Raw genomic sequence first — 17,221 nt, forward strand, 5'->3', positions numbered from 1 at the left:
CTGAAGATAATATTGTTAGCTGCCACTGATTATGTGTACTAGACACCAAGCTTAAGGATATCCATGTATTATTTTAATTCCCACCCACACCCCATGAGATGGGCCTGTCTTATCTGGGAGCCCAAACCCTTAATCACTATGTCTCCTCTGATTTTCCCTTCTACTAGCCCACTATCTGGCCTGAAAATACATGGGAATGAGTATCTGGAGGCCCAGGGAAACATTATGAGTAAGAAAGAGAGCATCTCAACTTAAAGCATCCATACTCACTCAGATAATGTCCGCCCCTTGAAGGAATCCTATTCCCCTCATTATCCACATACCCAGGTTTCCTACCCCAGCTGAGTCATTTAATTCCAAGTGCTGCCTAAGGGCACTTCCCACCATGTCCTGAGAGCATTACCCACGTCTTAGGAGTGTTTCTTTCTCTGACATTCTCACTTGTCTTAGATCAATCACAGTTTTGAGATGCGCCATTCCTTTTCTGCTTATAACTTAGTTTGGGGTGTCTGGTTAGTCTACCTTCCTTGCCTAGAACTACAGCTCTAATCCTCCAGTTGGTGTCTCCATATTTCTTCTGCCCTAACTCTTGGTACTCCCTTTGATTACAATGGAATCTTATTCATGTTTTCATTCTCCCCTAAGCAACTGAGATTGACTTATGAAACATAAAAAAGAGGGAGGAACTGTGAAAAAAAAGGAAAGCATTAGATGTCATGCACTGTGCTTTGAGTAGCAGTTTCCATGAAATTCATTTCCTCCTTAGTTGTTCTCATTTCAGACCCTGGAACATGAGGCACAAGGAGCAAAAGTTTTCTTTACTCCAAGTTCTTAACTCAGCTAACCCATAAGATCAGATATATTAAGGAATTTCAGATGATCTGTTTTCCTTCTGTTTTTAATCTTTCTTGTTTCTTTTATTTTAGCAAACTGGCCTCAAAAACATACCTCAGAACACTCTCCTCCATCAAACATATTTCTTCATTGATCTGGGGTCCCTATTCTGCTCTTTGCTGTAGCCCAGATCCCAGTGTCTAATGTATAGAACTGTTCTCATTACTGGACTCAAATTATGCCCAGAACAAAGAGGGATTAGAAACAGCACCATCAAGTTTTACTAATTTTTGAAAGATTTTGTGGAACAACGTGTCCTTCTAAGTGATCAGATTCTCCCACAGTAATTTTTCCAATGTATGCCAGCAGCAGTGTTAAGTACTTTAAGCAAAGTGTTCTTTCTTCTAAAGGATTTTGAGCTCACAGAACTTAACATATTATAATTTGAATAAAATTATTTAATTTAAAATACTATGTGATAATCCTTTAAATATATTCTATTAATGCAAATATGCAAGGACAGTTCAGTGGGCGTACGTTTTCATTTTGGAAATAAGTTGTTTCTAAGAACCAAAATGAAACAATAGAATGAAAATTTTCTGTGATGGCTCCATTTATAGACTGTTTTCATGCCTGTATATTTTTCACAAACCTTTCACACAAATGATCCCTCTGATGGAATAAGATAGGAATATGGCCTTCCCATATGGCCTTCCCAAGGACTATCTGAGATTTTAAGATGTCAGCAATAACTCTATTTTCCAGAGGATCTCTTGATCCACTCTCATAATATTCCAGCCAACAATAGGAGAATTGCAGAATGTCCCTCAGGGACCTCTCTGTCTAACATCTTCATTGGAAAATTGAGAAACACAGATCTAAGAAGAAGAAGATAAAGATATTTACTCAAAATAGCATGGTTTCTTGTTTTGTTTTTAAAGATTTTATTTATTTATTCATGAGAGACACAAAGAGAGGCAGAGACAAAGACAGAGGGAGAAGCAGGATCCTCACAGGGAACCCAATTCAAGACTCGATCCCAGGACCCTGGGATCATGCCTTAATCTGAAGGCATACGCTCAACCACTGAGCCACCCAGGCATCCCTCAAAATATGTGAATGGAAGAAATAAAATAGTCTTCTAAACCTGTAAGGCATTATGAAATTAAATGCAATTCTTATAAGTATCACAATCATTGTGAATTAATATATTGACTTATTCATTAAACATTACTGAAGTTTGATGTTCTAAGTTCTGGGGAATACAAATTCATCCTTGACCAATTGATTATGGTAGAAATAGCATAATTTCATTGCTCAACCTAGTCTAAGAGGCTTAGCAGCTTCTGCTTTGCCCTCTGGGAGTGATAACCAACAATAGAAGAAGACCTACTCTCTTGACACCTCCATGCTGTAAGAAATCCAAGCCACATAGAAAGATCTCGGTTTGACACTCTAGTTAATAGCCCCAACTCAGCTCTCAGCTGTCAACATCTGACTACACCCATGTGTGTGATCACATTTGAAATCCAGTCCATATGATCCTTCATATGACTTCAGCTCCAGTCATTATGTACATGTGAAAGTCCAAGGGAGAGCTGCATAAGTAAATCCAGTCACAGAATCATAGGAAAAAAGAAGTTGTACTTTAAGCCACTAACTTTGGGATGGTGATATGAAGCAGGAGATAATCACCAGAGCAGATGAAGAAGAAATAATGTAAATATTTTAAACAAGAAAATGATGATAAATCCAGTTTATAGCTGAACATGTTGACTAGGTAGGGCCCTAGGGATCAGAATCATTTGACAGTAGGAGACAAACACTCTATCACCTGGTCTCATCACAGATCCAAGTTTAGTTGGAGTTTGAGGGCTGCTGGATGGAATTGAGTGAAATTCCTCCTTTTCATGTACAAATTGCAGGTGTTACACAGGTTCAGAAGATTCTCCTAGGGGAAAAAAGTCCCCTTACACATGACTTTCAGCCTATGATTGATAAAGTATCAGATTTCAATTCTGGTAATAGGCTATTAAGGTAGCACTGCTGATCCCTGCTTCCAAGCATTCACAGTCTTGTGTAATTCCATACCTATTTAGAAAGAGGTGACCCTTAGATCCAATAAAATATTGCATAAATGACCATGTGCAGTATCTGAAGCTGTTTTAATGAAATTGAAGCTTTTGGTTTGCTCTTCCTTGGGTTACTCATGCTGGAGGAAGCCAATTACCATATTGTAAGAATACTCTAAAAGCCCTATGGAAAGACCCATGTGGTGAGGAACTGAACCCTCCTGCCAGTGGCCAACACAAATGTAGCATGATAGTGAGCCATATTGGAAGTGGCTATTTTAACCTTGGTGAAGCCTTCAGATGAAGGTAGCCTGGCCAATATCTTAATGAACATTTATCTGAAGTTCAGCAGTTGTTTTAGGTTCATTTCTGTGAGCTAACTCCAATAATTTATTTTTTAAAAGATTTTATTTATTTATTCATGAGAGACACACAGAGAGAGGCAGAGACATAGGCAGAGGGAGAAGCAGGCTCCATGCAAGGAGCCTGATGTGGGACTCGATCCTGGGAATCCGGGATCACGCCCTCAGCCAAAGCCAGACGCTCAACCGCTGAGCCACTCAGGCATCCCTAACTCCAATAATTTAAAGACCATTTGGGAAAAAAAAAAAAAAACCATTTGGAATTATTTCTATTCTTCCTACATTACATAATTCAATGGAAATTAATTTTTCTTCAATTTCTTGTATCCTATAGAAATGGTATATAGAAGAAATTTTTATATACAGAAGACAATGTGTATAACACTTATGTGATTAAAAGAATATTTTTAAAAGCTCAAGTACATTTAAAATACATATACATATGTATAACTACTAATTTAAAAATATACAACTACTAATATATTTGAATCATCCTTTGTCCATATTCCAATAATTTTCTTCTCCCTTCATTCAGATGGAACAATTTGGAATTCCGAAACTTATCATTCCTCTCCTTTAAGATATTTTTATTATACATATATACATATACCTAAATGATATGTTGTTCACTTATTTTGTTTTTGATCTTTTAAACAATGAAATTGCACATTATATAATCTTCTTTATTTTGATCTTTTCTCTAAACATTATATCTTTGAGATTAACCATACTAATGCTTTTAATTGTGATTCCTTCATTTCCACTGCTGTAAGGTATTATTATCCTTATTCAAACTACAAAATATGTATCCACTTCTCTGTTAATGGACATTTGACTTGTTTTTAGTTCTTTACCATTTTAAATAAGGATGCTATGAACATTCCTGTATATGCCACTTTGCATACATATGCAAGCTGTATATTCCTAGGAGTGGGATAACTGATTGTATCAGAGAATAAGATAATGACAGTTTTTCCAAGAGATTGTATCAATTTACACTAATACCAGCAAAAATACAGAGAACTCATTGCTTCAAATTCTCACCAGAATTTGGGGAAATCAAACTTTCTTTTTCATCAATTTGGAAGGTGATTATATATATTTTCTCCACTTTAATTTTTATTCAAATTCAAATTTCACTTATAGGGTATTATTAACTCCAAGGAAAAAATTTAATGATTCATCAGTTGCATATAATATTCTGTGCTCTTACATCAGGTGCCCTCCTTAACGCTCATCACACAATTACACCATCTCCCCTCAAGCAACCCCCAGTTTGTTCCCTATAGTTAAGAGTCTCTTATGGCTTGCTTCCCTCCCCATTTTTTATCTAATTTATTTCCCTCCCTTCCCCTATGTTCATCTGTTTTTTTTTTTTCTTAAATTCCACACATAAGTGAAATCATATGATGTTTGTCTTTCTCTGACTGGCTTATTTTGCTTAGCATAATACCCTCTAGTTTCATCTACATCAGAGCAAATGGCAAGATTTCATTCTTTTTTGATGGCTGAGTAATATTCCATGGGTGTATGTGTATGTGTATGTGTATGTGTGTGTGTGTGTGTGTGTGTGTGTGTGTACATATATACATATACCACATCATCTTTATCCACTCATCTGTTGATGGTCATGGACATCTGGGCTCTTTCCATATTTTGGTTACTGTTGATAATGCTGCTATAAACATTCGGTCAGGGCACTTGCGTGGCTCAGTCTGTTAAGCATCTGCCTTCGGCTCAGGTCATGATCCCAGGGTCCTGGGATTGAACCCTGCATCAGACTTACTGTTCTAAAGGGAGCCTGCTTCTCCCTCTCTCTCTGCTTACTGTTCCCCTTGCTTGTATTCTCTCTCTGTGTATGTCAAATAAATAAATAAAATCTTAAAAAAAAAAAAAAAAAAGAGGGATGCCTGGATGGCTCAGCAGTTGAGTGTCTGCCTTCAGCTCAGGTCCTGATGCCAGGATTCGGGATCAATCTCGCATCGGGCTCCTTGTGGGGAGTCTACTTCTCCCTCTGCCTATGTCTCTGTGTGTCTCTCATGAATGAATAAATAAAATCTTAAGAAAAGAATTGGAATGCACATGCCCCTTCAAATTACTATTTTTCTACCTTTTGGATACTTATGTTATTAATTGATTAATAGATTTGGGTGCCCAAGTTGGAGGCATAAATATTTGCAATTGTTTGATCTTCTTGTTGGATAGACCCCTTTATTATGATATAGTATCCTTCTTCATCTCTTATATAGTTTTTGGTTTACTCCAGCTTCCTTTTGACATCCAATAGCATGTTGGATGCTCACTTTCAATCTGCAGATATCTTTTGATCTAAAATCAGTCTCCTGTAGGCAGAATATAAATAGGTGTATAAATAGGTGTTTTTTTTTTATCCATTCTGCTATCCTTTGTTTTGATTAGAGACCATTTAGTCCATTTACATTCAGAGTTATTATTAATAGATTTAGCATTATTGTGTTACCTGTAAATTTGGGGTTTCTGGAGATGTTCTCTGTTCTGTTCTAGTTTTTGTTGCTTTTCTTCTTTCTTGCTCACTCAAAGAGTTCTTGCATGGCTGGCTTAGTAGCCAGGAACTCCTTTAGTTTTTGTTTGTTTGGGATACTCTTTATCTCTCCTTCTGTGCTGAATTATAGCCTTGCTGGATAGAGTATTCTTGGCTGCATATTTTGGCCATTCTGCATGTTGAATATATTCAACCCTCTCCTCTTGCCTGCAAGTCTGTGAACAGATCTGTTGCAAACCGGATTTGCCTTCCCTTTTAGGTAAAGGACTTTTTTTCCCTTGCTGCTTTCAGGATTCTTTCCTTGTCTGTGCATTTTGTGAATTTGACCTTAATGCCTTGGCAATGGCCAGTTTTTTAAATTGATGCAAGTTCTCTGTGTCTCTTGGATTTCAATGTCTGTTTCTTTCCCCAGATTAAGGAAGTTTTCAGCTATAATTTGCTCAAAAAAGCCTTGCACCCTTTTCCTTCTCTTCTGGGACAATAGGAATGGTATTATGCTTTTCTGGGATGATACAAATGTTATTATATTTCTATGATATGAATGTTACTATGTTTTACAGAGTCATTGATTTCTCTAAGTCTACTTATGTGATCAAATATTTTTCTTGCCCTCTTTGCGGCTTCAATGTTTTCCATAATTTTATCTTCTGTATCACTCATTAATTCCTCTGATTTGTCTGTCCTGATTGTCACTGCATTCAGTCAGTTTCACATTTAGTTACAGTATTTTTTGTTTCAGCCTTACTAGTTTTTGGGTCTTTTATCTTTGTGGTAAGGGACTCCCTGGTGTCTTCTATGCTTTTTTCCGAGTCCAACTAATATCCTTATGATTATTGTTTAAATTCTGGTTCATGCATATCACTTATGTTTGCCTTGATTAGATCCCTGGCCATGATCTCCTCTTGTTCTTTTTCTAGGGAGTGAGTTCCTCTGTCTTGGCATTTTGTCTAGGTTTTGTCTTCTCTGTGTTAGAAAGCCTGTTGTGTTTCCTTCTCCTGAGAGTAACGGCTATATTAACTGTCCAGGGCCTGATGCTTCAGGAAATGTTTCTGATATGTGTTGTGTGCATTCTGCTGTTGTGTTTTGGTTGCTCTTTCCCTCAGGTCAGTGATCTGCCGAGTTTCTCCTTGCTGCAGTGTTTGGATCTTGTCCACTGTGTGGCAAATTTTAATTATGCGGTTTTGGTGCGTGTTTTTGTCAGCTTGTTAGAAGAGGCTAGATTCTATTTCCCATAGAGCTGAAGCTTTGCAGCACTCTATGGTCAGTAGACTTGGTGCATGGAAGGGATTTGTGCTGGTCATCTGGGAAAGATGCTGCTCTCTCAGGCACACTTGCTCTAACTCAGAAGCACCTGCAGAGGGCAGGGGAGTGGAGCTTGTTGTAAGTGACTCAAATCTCTACCATGGGTCTTGTGCTGCTCACTGAAGTCTGTCAGTAGTAACAGGTCGGTAAAAACGGTGTTAGCCAGCTCTCTCCTCCCGATAGAGAGGGGAGTTCACACCCACTGCTGTTAAGGAAGCCCTCACAGAAGAGAGAGTAATCTCCCCTTATTTTTCCAGGCTTCCTTCTGATCCCTGCCTTCACTCTGTCTGTGGCTGAGCCATCTGCCCACCCAGTAGCACACTGGCTGGGTTTCAAAACTTCAAATTTTAGGAATCTGGCAGGGCATGGCCCTCACTGGTCCTCTGGAGGAGAGTCTCCACACTCTGTGTCTGGGGCCGGATTGTCCAAGGAGGGCAGCTGGACAAACACACAGGGGCTTGGATGTCTCTGCTCATATGCTAATGAATGGGCAGCTTAGTGATCCCCATCAACTCTCTTGTCCCTGGATAGGCGATGCCATCTCTCAAATGCACTCCATGAAGGGGAATGGTCTCTTCCAGTGCAACCCAGGGGATCCTCAGACTATGCTGTCCACTCCTAGGCCTTTGCCCTCCTTTTCAACAGGAGCACCTCTACACCCAGCAGGCTCACTCAGCAATGGTGCAGACTTCTAAAACTTCAGACTTTGCTTGTAAAAACTTGCAATTATCAGCTGCTCTCATTTTCCCTGTCAGTGTTTTTGGAGAAGTGTTTTTCTTGTGCAATGCCTTGCACCCTGCTCTCTCTTTCTCTCCTCTCTCCCTGCTCAGGGCTCTCTCACCTCTATGACACCAGTGACTCTTTTCTCCCCAGAAACCTGGCTCCAAACCTCCTACCTTCCATAATGTGGCCTCTTTTCTCCCTCTAGTTGTGCAGTGTGTTCTGTCAGTCGTCAGATTGATTTCCTGGGTGTTCAGAATGATTTCATATTTATCTAGCTGTATTCCAGGAACAAGGCAACATAGGATCCCCTACTACTCCACCATCTTAACCCTGTTCCTCTGGCTTGCCTTTTGACTTACACTATCACTACATGCTTCCTTCACACTTTGCCACAGTATTCAGCAGCAATTCTGAATCATTGCCCTTGCTACTCCTTTTAATTGTTTTTCTTCAAATAATACTTTGCATTCACCAGTACTTTAAATTTCTGTGCCCACCGATTTTCACTTATTATCTTTTTTAATTTACTCATACAAAACAAAGTTTAAAGAAATTCATATATGTGGTTATAGGGATGAGTTCTTAAGAGATGGTTCAAAATGCAATTTTGGGGACAGCTGGGTGGCTCAGGGGTTTGGCGCTGGATTTCGGCCCACGGTATGATCCTGGAGACCCGGGATAGAGTCCCATGTCAGGCTCCCTGCATGGAGCCTGCTTCTCTCTCTCTGCCTCTCTCATGAATAAATAAATAAAATCTTTTTAAAAATGCACTTTTGATATTTTCCTTACCTATCCAATGCCACTATATATTTTTTTGATTATGTACATAGATTTCTGGCTTAGACCTGCTTTCTTTGCCTTAAGTTTTTAAGAATACAATATCTAGCAAAAGGTGGGGAAAGAACAAATTTCATCTGTTCCTGGGGAAAGGGCTGACCTGCTAACGGGAAAGACACAAAATCTGTGGCAATTCCCAGCCTTTGCTGGGAAGAGACTCCTCCTTACGGTAGCAATCTCCTTGAACCAATGCCAAGCCCTTCCCATGACCCCTGACACCTCCACATTCCTGTTATTGATTTCAGTGCCTGCCCTTCAATTTTTCTTATAAAAGCCCAGCCTGACTGACAGACCATTGCAGATCTCTGCAAGACAGGTGAGTGGAAGCTGAGAGATTAGACCCATGGCAGGAGTTATACTGTACATATTTGGGGGAAGGTACAAGGATCCCTCTGTGAGACAGAGACACAGCATCTGTGATTTCAGCACAGGCTGGCTGGCAGGTCTCATGGGGTGGGAGGGTGTACTGATCATCTGATTCTTTCCAGAGCTATACAAGGGGATAGATGTCACTGAGATCAATTTGTTCCTAGGGGACTAAACAAAGACAAGGAAGAGGAGTCGCCCTCCCTAATTGCCCTCTCTCTAATTACTCTTTCCTTAGTGATCTCTGATTGCTTCCTAGGATCACAGACATGATGCTGCCTCCCATGGCCCTCCCCAGCATGTCCTGGATGCTGCTCTCCTGCCTGATGGTCCTGTCTCAGGTCCGAGGTGAGCTTGCCCTGTCTGTAGCACTGGGTCCTTGTGAATGCTCAGGGCCAAGAGGAAGAAAAAAGGCTCCTGTGGTAATGGTGACATATCTCCCCACACAATGAAACTGCCTATAACTTGCCCATCATCACTCCTTCCTTCAGAGTAACCAGGGGTGACAGGCGTCGCAGTGGTCCACTAGCACCACAAGGAGGTCATTCATTTTGTCAGTGCAGTCTAATTTATGTTGGAAGGTGAAAGAGGAAAAGCATGAAGGGTCAATAATGAGATATAGGGAAGGAAAATGAGAATCCAGTGCAAGAATGGTCAGCCTAGTGTGTGGAAGGGTTGGGCTTTGAAGGTGAAGGAGGAAAAGAGGAGAGAAGTTTCCTCACTTAGTGCAGTTGGTTCAAGACCCAGAAATCCTGAAAGGGTAGGCAATGGTGAGAGACAGTCAGGGCTTTGACATCACTTCCCCACGCACCGGCCTCATAGATATTCCCCTAGATCACCTCCCTACCCTGATGCCCACTCTCCTCTTCACTTCTTCCTTCTCTTTGACTCCCTTCCACCATAGGTGAAGACTCCCAGAAGGACGTGCCTGCCCCACGGATCACGTGTCCCAAAGGCTCCAAGGCCTATGCCTCCCACTGCTATGCCTTGTTTATGACCCCCAAATCCTGGATGGATGCTGATGTGAGTACTTGGGTTTTCAGTTAGGGGTTTTAAGGGGAAAGTACATTAGAGACCTGAGGGGGTGGGATCCATTCTCCAGAGTTTCTCCAGAAGGGGCGAGATTGAACACCCTCATCTCTTGCATATATACCCCTTCTCTCCTACCTCTGCCCTGCCCTCCTCCGAGTTATGTCTCAGGCTCCCCCTGAGTCTCTCCTTTCCCCACCCAGATGGCCTGCCAGAAGAGGCCCTCGGGACACCTTGTGTCTGTGCTCAGTGGGAGTGAGGCATCCTTTGTGGCCTCCCTGGTCAAGAACAGTGTGAACAGCTACTCATATGTCTGGATGGGGCTCCATGACCCCACAGAGGTATGCACTCATTTCTCTTCATAACCTCTCAAGCTGCTATTGCCCCCCAGCCCACTCCCTGTCCCCAGTGCCTGCCCACCAAATGCCCTAGAGAGCCCTGGAGCTCAGAGATCTAGGAGGACATTAGGGAGAAGGGAAGGGTCTTGCAGCCAGCTGAACAGCTGAGTTCTGTGGAAGTCCCTTGTCTCCAGCTGAAGTGAATCTGCCTCCTGTCATGCTTTTGCACAATTTCCATGTGAGGCCTTGTAATTCAGTTCTCTGAGCTTCACAGAGTCGACACTTACTGTGCTGAGGGAATCCTAAATGAACATAGGATCCATTTTTGCTCTGTAGATCAGACATTGTCTTTGAGGTTCAGAGGGTAATCACAAATGTACCACTGATTGCTGTTCAGTCAGGAATGTGTTACTCTGAATGGTTCTGTTGGTCTTTGTGATTACTGATTTTGGAATCTGCCAATCAAAGCAAGGAATTAGGAAGAGTTTCCTTCCCAGAGGAGAGCTCTGGCTCCAGGGCAGCATCTGGATGAGCAGAGCAAATTTGGTGATGTTGGGGAGGGGTTCATGGAAGGAGAACTCTAATGGCCATTCAACCTCACCACCCTCCATCCTCTACAGGGCTATGAGCCAAATGCAGATGGTTGGGAGTGGAGTAGTGCTGATATTCTGAATTACTCTGCCTGGGAGAAAAACCCCTCCACCATCGCAAACCCTGGCTATTGTGGGAGCCTGTCAAGAAGCACAGGTAAGTAACAGAGAAGCTACTTTCTGCCCAGGCTTTTTCATCCTCTATTTCCCCATTTCTCAGCATGACCCTCAGAGAATCCCCCTGAGCTAGAAAATGTAGTGTTGATTTGTCTCCTCCCATCCCCTCTCATCTCTCCTTTTTTTGAGTCTCGTTTCTCTGGAGTAGGACACTGGTGAGGGTGAGAAGGAGGCTTTGAATCCTAGGCCAGAAACTGGGATGCCTCTCTCTTGGGTTCATAAGCTCTACCAGCCACATTTACCTGAGCTCCTCTGTCTTTCTAGGATATCTGAAATGGAAAGATTATAACTGTGCTACGAAGCTACCCTATATCTGCAAGTTCAAGGACTAGGTCTGGGGAGACCTCAGGAGACTGAGTTTTACATGCAGCTCATCATGGACATGGGACCAAGCATGAAGGCCCAGCCTGGAAGGGAATAATCTCACACCTGACCACTTCATTATGACCTCTCTTCCTCCCTGCTCATTTCACTTCTCGATTTTTTTTTTTGTGTGTGTGTGTGTGTGTATTAAATGGCCTTAGATCTTGGCGTGTAAAAATAAATAAAATAAATGCTTTACTCCATTTGGTATGCTTTTGTCCTCTATCTTATCACAAGACTCTGAAGAAGAACCAGGTGTGGGAGGAATTCTGAGTCTTGCCACTGTCCTATGTTATCCATTCCGCCAGTAAATTGCTTAAATGTATATCCCTACTAGTGTGTTTGTGATCAGTATGTAGTCCCTGTTCATTTACATTTGTGTTGTATATAGAAAAAGACATTGCTCTTCCACACACTCTTTTTTGCTCATTTCTCCTGTTTGTGGAGGAAACAGCCTTGGTGCCTGCTGTTTTTTGAACAGCATTTCTGAATCATTTGCTATGAATTATCAATTTTTTTCTTTAATTTATAATATTACATGGACTGTGACTTTTATAAAATATGGTAGAAAGTGAATTACCTGGGTTCTGATTACAGGGCTAGAACCCTGGAAGTTGTCACTCTCTTCCTTAAAAGAGAATTTCCTTAAAATAGGACTTACAAGTTCTATTCTTAAACCAACCACCAGAAAAGTGTTTGAAATTGCCACATTTCCTTTGACCATTTGAGATTCATATCCTGGAGCTGGACTTAATTGCTTTCAATACAAAATCAGGGTTTTTCTTTTCTTTTTAGCAGAATTTAAAAATAATAGCATTTGTCAAGGCAGTCAATATTGTCTACTACACATAGAGCCATGCTTAAATTCCTGAGATACTGATCATAGAGGATATTTTGCTAAATTAATGATCTTTATTCATAACCAGTTTGTATCCTGAACCATTTGGATTTACTTCCTCTGGTGAACCCTTATAAACTCTTCTATCTAAAAGTCTAGAACAGAGGTAGGTAGACAGTTTTTATCTCTTCTCCCTCTATATCTATTCTGTCCTACTGAACCCTCCATAATTTAATGCTAGTCCTGACAGAGTTGATAAAAATGTTCCTATCTCCTAGCAATAATAATAAGGAGTAATAAATATTATTTTTCTCTCACTGAAAACCAATTTCACTTAATTTTTTAATTTAAAATCAATTAATTAACATATAGTGGGTTATCAGTTTCAGAGGTAGGTATAGTGATTCCTCAGTTGCACATAAAACCCAGTGCTCATTACATCAAGTGCCCTCCTTATGCCCATCATGCAATTACCCCATTCCCCCCCCACCTCCTCTCCAGCAATCCTCAATTTACTTCCTATAGTTAGAGTCTCTTATGGTTTGTCTCCCTCTCTGATTTCATCTTATTTTATTTTTCCCTCCCTTCCCCTGTATTCATCTATTTTGTTTCTTAAATTCCATATGAGTAAAATAATGGTATTCGTCTTTATCCGGTTGACTTATTGTGCTTGGCATAATATCCTCTCTATCCATTTCATTGCAACTGGCAAGATTTCATTCTTTTTGATGGTTGAGTAGTATTCCATTGTGTGTGTGTGAAATATATACATATATTTCACATCTCCTTTATCCATTCTTCCCTCTGTTGATGAACATCTGGACTCTTTCCATATTTTGGCTATTGTTGATAATACTTTTATCAACTTTGGGGTGCATGAATCCATTCAAATTACCATTTTTGTATATTTTGGATAAATATTTAGTACTGCTATTGCTGGGTTGTAGGGTAGTTCTATTTTTAACTTTTTGAGAAACCTCCATACTCTTTTCCAGAGTAGCTGCACCAATTTGCATTTCCACCAATAATATAAGATGCTTCACCTTTCTCCATATCTTTGCCAACGTCTGTTATTTCCTGACTTCTTAATTTTAATCATTCTGACTGCTGTGAGGTGGTATCTCTTTGCGGTTTTGATCTGTATTTTGTCTATTGTCAAGTGATGTTAAGTATTTTTTCATGTGTCTTTTAGCCATCTGTATGTCTTCTTTGGAGAAATATCTGTTGATATCTTCTCCCCTTTTCTTGACAGAGTATTTTGGTTTTTGGGTGTTGAGTTTCATAAGTTCTTTATCAATTTTGGATACTAGCCCTTTATGTGATATGTCATTTGTGAATATTTTTCCCCATTCAGTAAGTTGTATTTTAGTTTTATTGATTGTTTCCTTTGCTGTGCCAAAGCTTTTTACCCTGATGAAGTTCCAATAGTTTTGTTTTGGTTTGGTTTTTGTTTTGTTTTGTTTTGTTTTGCTTTTGTTTCCCTTGCCTTCATAGATGTGTCTTGTAAGAAGTTGATATGGCCAAGGTCAAAGAGGTAGCAACCTGTGCAAGCTTGTGTTCTCCCCTAGGATTTTGATGGATTCCTGTCTCACATTTGGGTCTTTTATGCATTTCGGACTTATTGTTGTATATGATATAAGGAAGTGCTCTCGTTTCAGTCTTCTGCGTGTGGCTATCTAATTTTCCCAACATCATTTATTGAAGAGACTTTTTTCCATTGGCTAGTTTTTCCTGCTTTGTCAAATAATAGTTGACCATAGAGTTTAGGGTATATTTCTGGGTTTTCTATTCTGTTCCGTTGATCTATGTGTCACTTTTTGTGCAAGTACCATGCTGCCTTGATGATTATAGCTTTGTAATAAAACTTGAAGTCTGGAGTTGTGATGTCACCAGCTTTGGTTTTCTTTTTAAACATTACTTTGGCTATTTAGGGTCTTTTGTGGTTCCATACAAATTTTAGGATTGTTTGTTTCAGCTCTGTGAAAAATGCTAAAGGTATTTTGATAGGGATTACATTTAATGTGTAGGTTGCTTTGGGTAGCATAGACATTTTAACAATTTTTGTTTTTCCAATCCATAAGCATAGAATGTTTTTCCATCTCTTTATCCTCTTCAATTCCTTTCATAAGTGTTTTATAGTTTTCACTTATAGAAATGCAATGGACTTCTGTGCATTGATTTTTTTTTTTTTATCCTGTGACTTTGATGAATTCCTGTATCAGTTCTAGCAATTTTTTGGTGGGATCTTTCAGGTTTTTTGTATCGAGTATCATCTCCTCTGTGAAGAGTAAAAGTTTAACTTCTTTGCTGATTTGGATGCATTTTATTTATTTTTGTTGTCTGATTGCTGAATCTAGGACTTCCATACTATGTTGAACAACAGTGGTGAGACAGTGGATAGCCTTGTCATGTTGCTGACCTTAGGGAAATAGCTCACAGTTTTTCCCTATTGAGGATGATATTTGCTGTGGATTTTCATATATAGTTTTTATGATATTAAGGTGTGTTCCTTCTATCCCTACACTGTGGAGAGTTTTTATCAAGAGAGGATACTGAATTTTGTCAAATGCTTTTTCTGCATCTATTGATAGGATCATATGGTTCTTGTCTTTTCTTTTATTAATGTAGTGTATCACATTGATTGTGGATGTTGAACCCCCCTTTGCAGCCAAGGAATAAATCCTACTTGGTCGTTGTGAATAATCTTTTTAATGTACTGTTGGAACCTGTTGGCTAGTATCTTGGTGAGAATTTTTGCATCCATGTTCATTAGGGATATTGGTCTGTAATTCTCGTTTTTGATGGAATCTTTATCTGGTTTGGGATCAAGGTAATTCTGGTTCATAGAATGAGTTTGGGAGTTTTCCTTCCATTTCTATTTTTTGGAACAGCTTCAGAAGAATAGATATTAAGTCTTATTTAAATGTTTGATAGAATTCTGCTGGGAGGCCATCTGGCCCTGTAGTCCCACTCAATCTTAAAGGAAGAAGGTGGAGGTGTTCCAATGTGTGTATAAGTCCCTGATGCCTCACATTTATGTGAAAAACATCGTGTTATATCCCATATCTGAATTTCCCATAACTTCTTCTAGAGTCCAGCTGGGTTTCTGACAGCTTGTAAGTGCCTTGTCTGAGATAGACACAGGCTTCTTTTAGGCTGGCTCAATTTGGACTATTTGGATATAAGCTGTTGACTTGCATTCTAACTTACTCAAGCAAAAAGGGGTGATTTTGGAAGGATGTGGATTTATTTCCATGCACCCAGATGAGGGCTAGCTGAAGGTCTAGGAACAGGAAGAACAAAATCAGGAAGTAAGGTTAATTTCTTCTTCCTCTTTTCTTTTTATTTCTCTGGGTTTGGTAGCCAATCAATTTCCCTGACCTTGGAATAACTCAAGGGAACACAACAACTCAGGAGAATTCTAACAAACTTTTTACTCCAAGGATTCAAAACTTTAACTACATTGTAATTAAACAAATTTGTTTTCAGGAGAATATCTGATTATTCTAGCTAAGACTGTGTGTTCACCTCAATCCAGTCAACTGAGCCAAAGAATTTGAGTCACATGTTATTACTATGGGAGCCACACTCACCTCTTAAGTAGGACATGTGGATGAGACCCAGTTCTTAGATAAGGGGAGCAGGAAGGCACCGCCACAGAAATTTGCCACAGCAAATAAGACTTAATTATCTCATTTTTTTGTTCTGATCTTGGCTTGCTTTCTGACCTAATCTCCTTCCTTGGGTACTAACATGTCATCCCAGATACCATACCTACTTCTGCTCTTGGTCTATCCTCCAGACTTTTAAGAGTTGTCAGCTGGCTATAGAACTCAATATTCTCATTGTCTTTACCCAATTCTTGTCTGTTTTGAGAACTGTGTATTTAATCTACCATGATATGGATTTCTGTCACTCACTGTAAGACAATGAACTGGACAAAATATTCTCCCCAGTTGGATCAACACATCACCACAGGCTCCTGGGCCTCTGGTGGTGTTTCTGCCATTGACTTTACTCTCCATCTAGAGTACAGGAGACAAAACAATTTGATAGCAATACCTGCTACAAAGAACATCTGCATAAGAGTTAGGTGAACTGAAATACCCTATTTCTTAATATCTCTGAATGTAACTTGTTGATTCATCCTTTTAGTTTTAACAAAATTCTTCCCTTTCCATCTCCAAACCTCCTATCACCAAATCACATTTGTTCTTCCTAAGTAGTTTTTCAAGTGCACTTTTGAGGGAACAATAGCACATCAACTATGCAGATCTCTGGAATTTATATGTATATTTAATATTTGGATTTCTTTATAGATTTCTTCCTCATGTCTAAAACATAATTCTCCAAAATATCATTCCTTGGAATATTCATTTCATGAGCTACTCGTAGATTTTTTTTTTAATTTTGTTGTATGTATATATTTTGGAAATACTCCTTAGGAAACTCTAAGTTATAAAAGTTAAGTAGTGTTCTTCACTAAAGGACTTTTCCAAGTCTTTGTGTGCAAATGTATGAAATAAAAGAAAGTAATAGGACTTGTAGCTCATTAGGCATTTGGTCACAGGTTTCTGTGTGCCTGTTTGTGTATCTCTATTGGGGAGAAATACCTATTGATAGATCATAAGTTTAATTCAGTTTTAATAGTGGCCTAAAACACTGTTTTTTCAAAGCATGGGTCTCATCTTCCTGTGATTTGAACTCATTAAGTCAATTTAGCAGGGAATAACTAATATATTTTCTTAAATGAGAGAATATGGAAAAGTCCATAGTATATTGTATGAAGACAGCTAATACTTTTTTGTGAAATGTTTATTTTAGTTATGTGTGTGTGTGTACATATGTGTGTGTATGTATACGTGTGTG

General features: G+C 39.5%; 1 protein-coding gene across 1 annotated transcript; it reads left to right on the forward strand.

The window, feature by feature from the left end:
* The first annotated feature begins 9,209 nt into the window (after positions 1-9,209).
* LOC140600661 (regenerating islet-derived protein 3-gamma-like) lies at positions 9,210-11,717 on the forward strand. Its single transcript, XM_072768899.1, has 5 exons — positions 9,210-9,365; positions 9,922-10,040; positions 10,250-10,387; positions 11,005-11,131; positions 11,416-11,717. Exons 1-5 carry the CDS (start codon positions 9,287-9,289, stop codon positions 11,481-11,483), a joined length of 531 nt encoding a protein of 176 aa, XP_072625000.1. The 5' UTR covers positions 9,210-9,286; the 3' UTR covers positions 11,484-11,717.
* Positions 11,718-17,221: the final 5,504 nt, after the last annotated feature.

This window comes from Canis lupus, chromosome 12, assembly GCF_048164855.1.
Source record: "Canis lupus baileyi chromosome 12, mCanLup2.hap1, whole genome shotgun sequence".
In the NCBI taxonomy this organism is placed as follows: domain Eukaryota; kingdom Metazoa; phylum Chordata; class Mammalia; order Carnivora; family Canidae; genus Canis; species Canis lupus.